Source organism: Doryrhamphus excisus, chromosome 4 (assembly GCF_030265055.1).
Source record: "Doryrhamphus excisus isolate RoL2022-K1 chromosome 4, RoL_Dexc_1.0, whole genome shotgun sequence".
In the NCBI taxonomy this organism is placed as follows: domain Eukaryota; kingdom Metazoa; phylum Chordata; class Actinopteri; order Syngnathiformes; family Syngnathidae; genus Doryrhamphus; species Doryrhamphus excisus.
In genome coordinates this window covers 8982112-8995000 of record NC_080469.1, presented here as the reverse complement: position 1 = coordinate 8995000, position 12889 = coordinate 8982112, and the positions used below count along the sequence as shown (strand labels likewise).

At 39.7% G+C, this 12889-nt stretch overlaps 1 protein-coding gene across 1 annotated transcript in view; it reads right to left on the bottom strand.

The window, feature by feature from the left end:
• The window catches only part of antxr1a (ANTXR cell adhesion molecule 1a), a 22190-nt gene extending 9377 nt beyond the window's left edge, over positions 1 to 12813 (bottom strand). Inside the window, exons 1-14 of the mRNA XM_058070577.1 lie at positions 12347 to 12813; positions 9447 to 9518; positions 9290 to 9361; positions 9105 to 9186; positions 8962 to 8995; positions 8313 to 8392; positions 7873 to 7941; positions 6434 to 6514; positions 5712 to 5772; positions 5518 to 5616; positions 3366 to 3435; positions 3194 to 3272; positions 2511 to 2606; positions 1144 to 1185 (exon numbers count right to left, since the gene is read on the bottom strand). Of these exons, the coding sequence (XP_057926560.1) occupies positions 1144 to 1185; positions 2511 to 2606; positions 3194 to 3272; positions 3366 to 3435; positions 5518 to 5616; positions 5712 to 5772; positions 6434 to 6514; positions 7873 to 7941; positions 8313 to 8392; positions 8962 to 8995; positions 9105 to 9186; positions 9290 to 9361; positions 9447 to 9518; positions 12347 to 12519 (1110 nt within the window). The 5' untranslated portion in view covers positions 12520 to 12813. The remainder of the gene's footprint in view (positions 1 to 1143; positions 1186 to 2510; positions 2607 to 3193; positions 3273 to 3365; positions 3436 to 5517; positions 5617 to 5711; positions 5773 to 6433; positions 6515 to 7872; positions 7942 to 8312; positions 8393 to 8961; positions 8996 to 9104; positions 9187 to 9289; positions 9362 to 9446; positions 9519 to 12346) is intronic.
• Between the last annotated feature and the right edge of the window lie 76 nt (positions 12814 to 12889).

Here is a 12889-nt window from a genome sequence, read left to right as displayed (position 1 = left end):
ATTTAAAACACAATTAAAACTTGCTTGTGTGTGTAACCCATGTTATTATGACTATTAGTATTCTGTTATTATTCTATTATTATTATTGTGCCTGTTGGTAGATAATATAAACATGTTAAGTCTGGCGCCTGTATGTTTCACCTCCCAACTCCTATAGTGACCAGTGTAGAATACTGCATATCAATGTGAATGCGTATTCTGAATGCCTTATATTTGTATTGTAGTACTTTTAAAATTCCTGTGATAGTGAAGGCACAAAAATAGAACCATGATGCGGCGAGGGACACATCAAACCATCTAAACCAGGGCAAACCTTGTAAAATATACTTGCTCTCCACAATATTAAGCACACCTGCACAAATCCTATGAGATCTAACACTTACAAGGATTATAGTCAGTTGTGGTTGAGCTAATATGTTTATTTTTGTAGTTGCTGTGGTGCATTGCAGGTGTTTCTAATATCCCATCCCTCTCATGTAGCCACATGAGGAAAACAAAATATTAGAAACACACACTGTGCACTTCTACAACCACAGTAATGAATATATTGCTGAATGAAAACAGTGTCAATGAAAACATCATTATCTTTGTAAATGCAGGATTGTGGCGAGAGTTCTTAGACCAACCTAATGTTGGAGGCAACCTGTGCAATGAGTTGCTCACATGGTGACCAGGCATTGCTTCTAAAATAGTACTTCTCCTCTCCATCCCCTATTCTTCAGACACAAGGAAGCATCCACCCATCCATCTATTTTCTATGCCGCTTATCCCCACTAGGGTCGCGGGGGTTATGCTGGAGCCTATCCCAGCTGACTCTGGGCTAAAGGCAGGGTACACTTTGGACTGGTCATCATTTTAGTGGCTTGTGGGTCCATTTTCCTCTCAACAGAGTACAGGAAGTGTTACTTGGGGTAATAAATTAAAATCAGGTTTCTTCCTGAAATAGGGTGGAAAATAGTGTTAATTTCTTGGTTAATGTTGGAAGGCGTTAACACCCAACACATTTAAGAAGGCTTTCATTTTAGGGAGGGAGAGAATGAGACCGCTTGGTCCCTGTGGTTTAAGATTTCAGAATAAACTAAACATTGGCAGCTCCCTGGAGTCAAAATGAGTCATTAGAGTCAGAAAGGGTGCTGGTCCTACCGAACTCTCCTCTGTAATAGGTGGTGGCGGCTCATGGATGATCTGAAAAACAATAAAAACATACGTGAGGGAAGATTCAATTATGTTAGGGCAGATCAAGTCATGAATGAATGTTTCAGTTGTTGTCTCCTCCCATGGCTGAGGAAATGCTCTTGCCCACTTTGATGAGCAATGCACTGACCTAGAAATCTGTCTTCCACATTTTTTGGCAAGTAGGAGTTTCAAAAATGCGATATTGTCATGTCTCCAGCAATTTATTCTCTGCCATGTAAAATATTCTTTAAAAATTTCATATTTTTGGCTATGAATTGTTTCAACATGCTGCAATGCTGAATAGTTATGAGTGATGATAGCACATTGCATGTACGGTTTAGTCTGCCTGGCACAGGATACACTCACCTATTGCGTGTTTTTTTGTGTCATTTTTGCATTCTACACATGAGCTGTCAGATTGATTTCAAACCAAATAAAGGCAGCAAATTAAACGCACTTGGCAAATATGCATGGCCCTGATTTTTCTTATTTGTGATTTTCCTCCATCCTTGGAGGAAATCTTGGAGCTTGAATAACTCTCCATGGTAACCCACCATCATTTTCCTAAACACACACGCATGGTCTTCTTGTGAAGTCGACAGAGAGGGGTGAAGGGAGCCACGTCGTAGAAATGGACATACTGGTGTAGTTGTTTCCAGCCGTGGTAATATGTATTTTAATGGATGAAGGCAAAAGACAGGAATCTGACCATGACGAGATAATTTGTTGCAATATTCAGACGCAGATGTCTTGTTCCACACACGTTTCATTACTCTGCTTTACACTATCCAAAGCGGCTGACTGTTTGACTTTACTTCTGCTGATTTAGATCACAATATCACATTTTTACATCGTTCTCATCCAAAGCAAAGACATTGACTGTGTAAGATTTCAGTTTCAACTCAAATTATTCAATCTCTTAACTGCTGAAAGAAGAGACTATATCATATGCATTCATTGATCACTTCATTAGGAATACCTGCACAATCTAATGAGACCCATGATATACCAATGAAAGTTGCCCGTTATTATATTTTTTAAGGCCGCATTTCTCGATTGAATCACTAGTGAGTGTAGTGTCGTAATTAGAGGTCAGATGCTAAAAGACAATTAATCAACAGACATTTATTTACCTAACAGCCTTGGACTACTACATTAACCTACAGGATATGATTCCAAATGAGCAAACCATTAACTTTTTACAGTGGGAATGCTGTTTGGGTTAACAAGACGCCTGAGGGTTGGCCACACAAACAAAAGCCTTTCAAGAGCAGTTTGTAGTCATTTTCAGTATTTACAAAAGCCAATAATGGAAACAAGTAGACAGGACTCACCACAGTGCAGCAAAGGGGCCAGAACCACCAGAGGAGAGCCAAGATGAGGAGTAGCATGAGGATGAGCAGCGTGATGGCCAGGATGGTTCCATCAGACTGTAACAGCGTCACAACATACAGCATCACACGATGTAAAGCTCTACTGTGTACAGTAGTGGTTTTATTTTTGTCTTCTGTTTCTTCATTGAATATAACAAGCACTAGCATGTCATGTTTTTTCTGGTCATGATTGGAAGTTTTATGTTGTTCTTTCGATATAAACCACTGTTTCCCCCAGGAGTCAATCGTGAGCTATGAGAAAACTCACAAAGAGCTTATCAATCAGAAATATCAATCAGGAAATCGCAGAAGGTCATTAGTCACTATAACAGTCTGACTGACAGTGTCATTTTACAAAGAACATTAAACTCATCACACAGTAACTTAACACCCAAAATATAGCTAAGAAATATACAAGACAAGTATCAATACAAAAACACCAACTATTTAAATTTCTTCCCAAAATTCATTCCCTGCACAGCAGTTGACCAATGGCTGACCTCAATGGCAGTATTTAAACGATGAGTAATTGTTCTGAAGGTAGATTATTTCTTAGAACTTACTGTCAGAAAAATACTTTCTACAGCCCAAGGTTGACTATGCAGCATGTTAAAAGAATAATTTTGTTTAGCGTTGTTACTTACACAACTCACAGTCGTAATAGTGACCGAGCTGGAGATGAAACTCAGACCATCGTTCATACTGACGTAGAGATTTGCTGCCCTGGAAAAGAAAGAAGAAAATAGTTTCACAGTGGTCACTTTGGTAATACTGTAAATGGGGGTTACATGTATTTTAATACATGAGATAACTTACATTCCCTCATCTTGAAGCACTGGGGCAGGACAGAGAAGATATGTGTCTTCCACTATCAAAGGTTTCACCACTAGAAACAGACATGGAAAAGGGTTATGAAAACAGTACAAATGAACATGAGCCAAATGTTCCTCTCTTGACTATGACGTTGGCTTGACGAGCAAAAAAACCTAATCAAATAAATACTTTCACTGTTCATCCAATTGAAAAGGGGTTGTCCACAAGGGTTTAACAACAAGACGTGAAACATTAAGTAATATTGGGCAATAGCAAAAGGCACTCCAGGAACATGTTCACGGAAAGTAGTGGTCTTTCAGTAGAAGTCAGTTCAACACACTTCTGAGAAGAGAGATCCCTGAAAATAAAAAAAAGTGTTTTCAATAACCGGGAATGGAGGCAGAATCCCTCAGAGAAACACGTCAACAAAACTGACAACTTTTGTTTTGAGGAAAATCTAGGTCTTGTCCATGTCCAGCTGGCTTTTAGAAAGTCAGCTCCAAGAAGCACCAAGACCAGGCCGCTGTTTATCCTGGCAGGAAGAGAGCATACCCCAGAACTGAGGAAATCAACACGAGAGCCACATGGGTCATGGCTGATCTAGTTTTGAAGCTCCATGCAGGATGGAGAGATAAGCTCTGCATTAGCAGAAAGTGATCTCACTCATCTCTACATCTACTCTACTCTCTGGATGAATTGGACTGAGAGGCAAATCCGGGTAACAGCAAAATGTACAATTTCCCCAATTCTGCAGAATTCCGCCTAACGGCCTTTTTGGCTGAGGCTTCAGAGTCCATATTGCATTGTACTCTAGTAATCTTCAAGGATATTCATAATGTAAATTTTCAGCGTCTCCCATCAGGCTTTGCTGCAGCGATTCACACATATGATTTGACACTAGGCATAGAACACATTTAAAAGGCAGTAACATATACCAATGTACTACCAGTGCTAGCTGGATATTTGTAGTGTTATTTGAATTATTTCAGGAAGCGTCGTGACTCACAATATGCACTTGATCATACCATGAATGATATGTAAGTCAAATTACAGTGTTATCTCGGTTTTCATTCTAAATTTGTTCAAAAAGGTCCAATGAAAACCGAAACATACGAGAAAACTATCAATTTTACTCAAAGGAAATCAGGTAAATCCAGTTCATCTGTTATAGATGCCACAAAATATTTTTAAAAATACATTTTATAGAACATAATTGTAGTTTTTACATGCAAAATAATTATAAATTATGAATGAAATTGAGGAACTAGCATGTATCATCACTTCTACCTTCTTGCTGGTAAAGAGAGCGAGGAGTGGCGGTTGAGCAGTAGAAGGGGACGCCATCTTCCTACTTTGTAATGAATATGTTCAGTGTTCTTTATCAAATTGTTGGCACTCACAACTTTGTTTGGCCCCATGGCAGGTTTGCTTGGCCACTCCATGGAATAATACAATGATACGAGTTTGTTTTGGGGGGATTTCGGAGATACAGTACATGCTTTTCCTTTGACAACAAAATTATCACATTTTATCATATGCTATCAATCAGGGGGTGGGTTCAACTTCTTAGTTCAGCCTGAACCATTTATCTTACCAAGACATTTTGGACAATTCTTTACCTCTTTCTGAGAACAATTTGGAACACTCCATATTTGTTCATTCTTGTGGGAGTTATGGCTGTGTCTCAGTTTTGCGTATGAATACAGACAGTGTATGGGGCCAGCCAACATGTCAACACTGACATCAATAGTTTCACACTGTCACCTTGATAGACAACAGATATTTACTATATTGACTTAGCCAGCACAAATGTTTCATTTTGCTTTTTAATTATTGCAATTAAATACTGTACTGGTGGAAAACTGGTTATCGCCTGGGGACCTTGTGTTTTATTTTCTTTGTGGGTTGTAAAAACACAAACACTTTTTAAAAGCCCTGATAGCAGTAAGCTCAGCACGAGTCCTTGATCCTAAAGAATTCTAGCTGTACAGTGAAATTGAGGTTTGACTTAATTTCAACTTTTTATATAATATATATATAGTATATCCATATCCATACCGGTCAGTCCTAGTCACTTGTATACTGTCATTTGTATGTGTTTCTAAAATAATTTAAACAGAGCATGTCTACACACTGACAGAACAAATGTACTCACTCTTAGTAAGGGTGTCATTTATGCGAAAACTGCATAGAACCTTATCAACATTGCGGGCATGGAGGAATCCATTTCCTCTCACCACCACCTGGAAGGACTCTAGATTACGAGAAAAGAAACACAGCATGTCAGCTCAGTATTTGGTAACTAGAACTTAAGTGTTCCTAGTGTGAAGGCGAATCTTGCTTCCTCACCTCCTGCACAGATACTGGAGGGCTCAGCTGCCAGAATCTCAATGCAGGACTTCTTCAGGATCTGAGGAAATAAGGAAGGAAAAGCATCATTCCTGAAGCCTTATGCAGGGAATAACTTTGCATTTCCCTCAGTTTTTGCAGTGTCAGTGTTTTCTTATGCTAATCTCTTGTTTCTCATCACAGGACACATTTCAACATTCACATGCCTATTAAGTAACCTTTTGACATTTAATACTGCTACCTAAACAGTTTTAAAGTGTCCTTGGACCCTACAAGTGCGTGCATGGTCGTTGAAACTCAAATTTGATGATAATGTGCTGCAGATGACAAGCCCGACCTTAAATTGTGCGCCTATTAAAAGAAAAATGTGTTGTCACGACAAACTGTTTTTCATTTCCTGACAACAGTGAGGTCACAAGAGATCCAGTAAGCTGTTTGATCCTGTTCGGCAAGACATGGTCCCTGCTGATCAAAAACAGAAAAGTCTCAGTCGCAGCAGCTTTTTCTGGAATAGTGTCCATTGCCAGGTTTCATAGATAGAAGAGCTTATAGGATTTACAAGTTTGAAAGTCATGGATGCTATCTGATAAGTGTAACTGTGAGGTCATCGTGGGCATGTGTTATATTTCAAGATAATTTCCTGTGGACCTATGTCGCTGTCACTGCTATGAGCTATGACTTATTCCATACAGGTGTGCATATGGACAAGGGGTAATACTTACAGAGTCAATTACTCCTTGCAATGCCTCAAATCCATCATTGACGGGGAATACATGGTCCTTACTGTCAGCAATCTTTGCCAGCTAAAAAACAGCAATCAAAAGTTGTTAAAAGTGTGGCATGTGAAAAGAGTGATAACATACTGTACTTGAGTGGACTACATTGCTCATATTTAACATGTTAATCTGTGCTATTTGCTAAGATGTCACATTCAGGACATTGTTTTTTAGTTTGTTGGTAGAATTAGGAAAAGCTGCACATTAGATTAAATGCATTTTTGGCCAGAACCTGCATAAAGGTGTGTTTATTTGGAATACATTTTAAATTATGATGATGACAAAGTCCTGTCCGTCCATTTTAGTCAAGCATCACTGCAAATTAATCACATTTTGGTGAGGGCCCTGATAAATGTGCAGATACAGTAAATTATTTGTGTTGTTTCAGTTACACTTCTGTCAATGGAGCTGGCCACTGTATCCAAATATCCAAGTATACTGTACATAAATCTGCCTGTAGCCACTTGTTTGAGACAGAGATGGAATGTAGTGGTGTGCATCATTATCAGCAGCACTGACCAACATTTACAACTTAAACCTCGGGTTTCTTACTAGAAAATGTATTAATTTATTGCCAACAGTCGTTTTCTTTTGCTGCACTGCTTCCAGTATATGTAGTTCAATATTTCTGTTGCAATGTCAATGTCAGCCCAGGACCTTCAGAATCCGTGTTTTTTTGTTTTTCAGGGCCAGATAGCTCGCCCATGAGAATGATTGGTTGATCAGAGCACCGTTGTTGTACATGCCAAGTTACGCCCACACTGACTGGTGTAGGAGGAGACATTGACATCTCTGGTGACTGCTCCAGATGATGATGTAGTGTAGAGGCTTGGAGATGTCTGAACACTTAAAAAAAATAAGACCTGTTCCATTTACACTTGTTACATTTGATCCAATGGCGCAGGTACTGGCAGTCACAGGAGGAAGTTACATAATGCTCAAAGTTAATAGGAGAAATTTTTCCAACGGTATGAACCCTGCAGCTGAAACAATGCAGTTAATTTATGGCAAAAAGATGCTTAAAGTGCCAAAACAGAAAGTAGTGCATTTTTGCAAAAGAAGCCAATATCACGTTTTGCAACCGTGTTTTGATCTGACAAATCAAGTGTAGAATTACTACAACTTCTGCTTGGGCCATGGCAGCTGTTGAACTCCAATGAAAAAAAAAAAAGCATCTCACGTCTCATCAGAGCGAGAGTGATGCTGAGAACACAGAGTGTTGGTAGGATTGCAAGGTTTATAGTGTGTTTCTATGTAAATATCCTATGTTACAACATGGACACCTTAGACAAGTGTGGCCTGCAAATGTACAAATGATTGTTTTTCCTCTTTAAATTTGGCAGATTAGATACAGAGTAGATACAAGTTAAAGTGTAAAAACCCACCTGAGTTTCATTGAAGTCCTTCACCCCAACGCAGTAAACGGTGGCCCCCAGACTTCGGGAGCGATTAGCCTGTCAGGTATGCAAAGATTCATAATACAAATGAGACAACGTTCCTTCCAGCCACCTGGATTCAGTTACACGTTTGTTTTCCACCACTTTACAACACACTGCCACACAGCCTTGTGTTTGCCATGCAATACCATGTACATGTTGAGTAATAAATCACTGTTTATGAGTAAAAATCAGGTCAACATGTGTCTGAGCACATACACGAATGTCCAACACACGCCCATCTGCACCGAGCCCTTACAGAAGCTCTTAGCTGTAAATAGCAGGCAGATCAAAGTGGCAATGTGGTGCTTTTCAATGGGGGCTGTGGTGTGCAGACACATGTTTCACCTGCTTGCAGTTAATGTTCAAGACCATTTAACATTTCTGACCTCTCTCTCAGCATAGTAGAAGAGATCCTCATGGAGCTCTCCATCTGTCAGAGCTATGATAACACTGGCCGTACGATAACCTGCGGATACAATCCATGCAATTAGATACTCTATTCTCACTTAGCTTATCCTTGTAAAACAAATTAGATATTTTCTTATCTGGATTGTGGCACTGACAAATATACCAGACCTTCCATTCACAAATAGTGTAGGCCGGCCAGACAGATTACTGTTATTGTTATGATACCTGACCCTCATGGCTATTATGTTGCCAAATAAGAACAAAAAGATGGATTACCATAGGGGTGTCCAATTATTGGATTTTTCTTGTAAAGGACAGTTTACAAGATGGATTACCATAGGGGTGTCCAATTATTGGATTTTTCTTGTAAAATATTAAGATAATATTAAAATTTAGAGAGTCAACATTTTATTCATGAATATTTAATATCATCAACATTCCAAATATGCATTAGTTTACGACCATCACTCTTTTAGTTTCACCAATATTGTTATTAAAAGTCTTCCTGTCAGAAAAGGCCAATATGAAAACAGCCTTTAGCCAAAGGATGGTTGCCAATTGGAAAGATTTAAACAAAATACCCAAATACATAGGCGAGATAGGCAAGTACAAACCAATAATACAAACCTTCTGTGTTTCCATAGTAGATCTGCTCACTAGCCTGTGAAACAAACACATGGACAATGAGCCATCAAACAACTCCACCCTGCATAAAGGCAACAGCTGTTAGGTCATGTAGTTCACTTTGAATGACCAGTGCTGCATCTCACCCTTTGAAGGCCCTCGTGCATGAAGGTATCTCCTCCTGGATGAACCCCCTGGAGCTCTTCCAGACCTTTGCGGATTTGCTCCCTGATGTGACAGGCACAAACCAACCACATTCACATGTGATACATGAAGCATGAGTTATCTTCTATATATTTCAGTATAAAAGGGGTGTGTTATGTGTACTCACCTGTCTTCTGTCAAACCCATTAAAATCTTTCCTTCAGTGGAGAACACAATAAATGACATCCTTAACTGTGGACTAACGCAAAGTAGAAATACGCATTGTTACATGAGCAAACATTTCTCGATGATTGATGATTTGTTGATAATACTGATTAGTGTACCTTATAAATTTATGAGCTAGGTGCTCAACAAAATGGTAGATCTCAGTCCAGTGGTTAAGCACACTCCCGGATCTACAAAGCAGAAAAATCATGAGGTTAGTTTAAGTTTGTATCCCCTTTTTCATTAAGTGCTATCAAATTAAAACCTAAGTGCCTCCACAGAAGCAAATCACTAACAGCTTGAAGCTTTCTTCCCTTTAGGTGTTGCAAAATTGCAGCTCTGCTCATGTTAGTGTTAACATTCTTTTAATCCACCCACAATTAATCAAAGTGTTGTTATTGCCATCAGAGACATGATACCTCATTAAGCCTCCAAGCAAGCAGCCCTGTGACCACAACTAGGTCAATGTTGATGTTAATCAATCCTGAACTCTTTTCCCCACGCAGTGAGTGCTCTCCAAGCTTAGCTGCTGGTATTCAGACTTTTGTTAATGTTTTTATTGGGCTACAAAGCAACTTCCACAAAGTCCTTTATATCCTGTTCAGCTACAAACTAAACAGAGGCGCATCATAGAGTGGGAAGAAGCAATCTATCACTAAGACAACCAATATACATCCATGTTATTGCAGTTTATAAGTATCAAATGACACTGATGTGAATACTTTATCAAATCAAAGCAAACAAGCGTCATGTGTGCTTGCATCTTTAAAACACAGTGGATGTCCTCTTTTAAACTTTGCTTTTATAACCCCAGTCCCCCTCCTCCTCACAAAACACCTATTTTTCCATTGTTACCATGACATAAGTTCCAGCGCAAATGGCCAAGACAACAGGCTGAAACATTAAAACATCTGGACCCAATGAAGGAGAGGCTGTGTAGACACTGGGAGATGATAGAGGAGTGCAGAGAGATGAGGCTAAGCCTTGGACAAGACGGTGGGGGCAGGTGGAGTACATGGAAAAGTCAAGGAGAATTCCTTTGCATCCAGGAGAAAATACAACACAAAGTAAAAAGGGAAGCAATCCAATACCAATGTGGCAAAATCATGCATTCACGGACCATTTACTGATGATTCCCACCCTGGAAATAAAATATTTAGGAAGACAGCTGGATAATCCATCAGCATATCTGGAACTGAGAACATTTCAGTTTTAGGGCAGGGTGGTGTTCAGACCGGGCCAGCAAGACCTCCTCTGCTGGCCGAAACACTATCAGAAGAACTGACCTTCATTTACAACTGTAAAATCAGATATCACTTTCTGTGTGTTTTTCCCATGTCAATTTAATCAACCCAGAGCCTTCAGAAACAGTAGTGATGGCCCAAGTCACATACATACTGTCAACAAAAGGGCTTTTATATTAAGCAACAGATTTCAGAATCACAGCAGTGGCATCAGCATTTTTCCGTATCCTGATTGGTTGATGTCTAAAATCCTATTCCTTAATACTCTATATTCATGTTTTTGTTGTTTTTCTTCTGAACTAATTCAGATGATGTAGTGTAGAGTTTGTACTTTCTAGTGGTTTAGAGACAATGTATTTGAAGTGCTATATTATGTTTTTGAGTACTATTGATGGCTTGTATGATTGTGACGTGATAGTGGTGGTAAGAGGTGGACTACATTGACAAAAGGGGACCTCTTATGCTTTTTCCACTTTTCTGACCTATAAATGTAGTTAGAATGTTGTATTAAACGACTTGTGTTAAACGATGGCAAAGTTTCAGTTAATGAGGTTTGCACATTTAGAAGTGAACCATGAAAGAAGTTTGGGATGGCTCTGAATGCTCGGTTTCAGAGAATGTGTCTGATTTTGTCTGGTTTCAAGATTATCTGCACTTAGTTAACGTTCGGCTTCTGATCTCCACGGCACCACCGATGCATTTGACAAAGTGTGTCCGACAATGAGCCCTCGTCTTCGGGCAGGTGAGGTCGACGCAGCGTTCTCACTTCCCAGCTCTCCTGAGCTCCACTGCACCAGCGTTGATTCTGACAAAGTGTGCTCAACAATGAGTGCTCCTCCTCAGGCAGGTAAGGTGGAGGCAGCACCCTGAATAAGGCACCCAGAATGTACATGCACATGATGTACAATATGAACTATGAATGATAAAAAAAATACTTCTAAAGAGTATGTCAACTAGGTTGTGTGTCACATATTTGTTGTTTATATGGCACAATGGGTGAGGTCGTTGTCTGGATCGCTGCATGTGAAAAGCTACTACTACCAAAATTTGTCTCAGATTGACTGACTACTTGCGAGTCATGCTGGCAGCTAGCATGTTAAAGGTTTGAATTACATACTTTGGAAGCAACTGGCTGGCCATATTCAAACGCTTGGCTGGCCGGATGTGGTCCCTGGGCAGTAGTTTGTCCACCCTGCGTTAATGTATAAATCCGCAATATTTGAAATGCCTCTGTGTAATGTTACATTACATTTGTGTTTATTATTGATTATTTTACTGTATGTCTGTGACGTCATAGTGGTGGTATCAAGAAGTGAAGTCCCACTGAAGGCCCAAATACCAAATGCAAACCCGATATATATCTTAAACCCCCCCTAAAGCTGCAATATTTCAGTAAAACAACATACTTATTGCTTAAATATCCCCCACGTGGTCTGCGTCATGTTGATGAGAACAACATAACAGTGCTCTGTGCTCTGTGTTTAGCCTCCAGATGAATACCATGAGCATATCAACACAGCACTAATGCTTACCATGTGTGGACATGCTAAAATGTATGTTAAAACCTATGAGACACTTGCATCACCTAGCCATCCATACTGCTGAATGACATGACAACTAAAACAGTGCTACTGTACAGCCATATAAAACATTTTAAAAAGCTAATCAACACATAAAGACCTCATTAATATGCTTTCTTCTGCGTGTAATACATATTAAGTCACTATTGTTTTTGTGCATCCTTATTGTCTCTTAATCGATTTTAAATGACTTACTTGTCCAGGACAAAGTAGAGGTCAAAGCCTCCAAAACACGAGGACGACCCTGCATCCCTTTTGTTCTGGTTGGGTCCAGCAAGAACAACTAAAACCAAAGTGGCAGCAACCACAACTGGAAGCCAGGCTCTTCTGCTCCAGCATGAAGGCATTATTCCATCAGATGATCCCATGCAAGGTGAGGTGAATACAAGAGTGTCAATAATGATAGGTGTCCGTGACGATTCCTCTGTCAGTCTTCCACAATCATCCTCCTTGCCATCAAGAATAAACAATAATCCAAAACAGAAGTGTAAGTCAAAGGATGAAGTGGAGAGGGGAGAGAAAGCCAGTGTTTTGAGTTTGAGGGGACTCTCATCGCTGGCTCCCAACACAGATGATGCAAAGACCCTCTTGAATCACAACCTCCCACTTCAGCTGATTTTGGTTCACCGAATGGCCTTACAAAGTAGGGATCCTCTGACTTTTTAACTCACACTCTGTGCAAGTTTTTTGTTCCCCTAAATCTTTCCCTCTTACCCCTTTAAGGTGATAAAACCACAG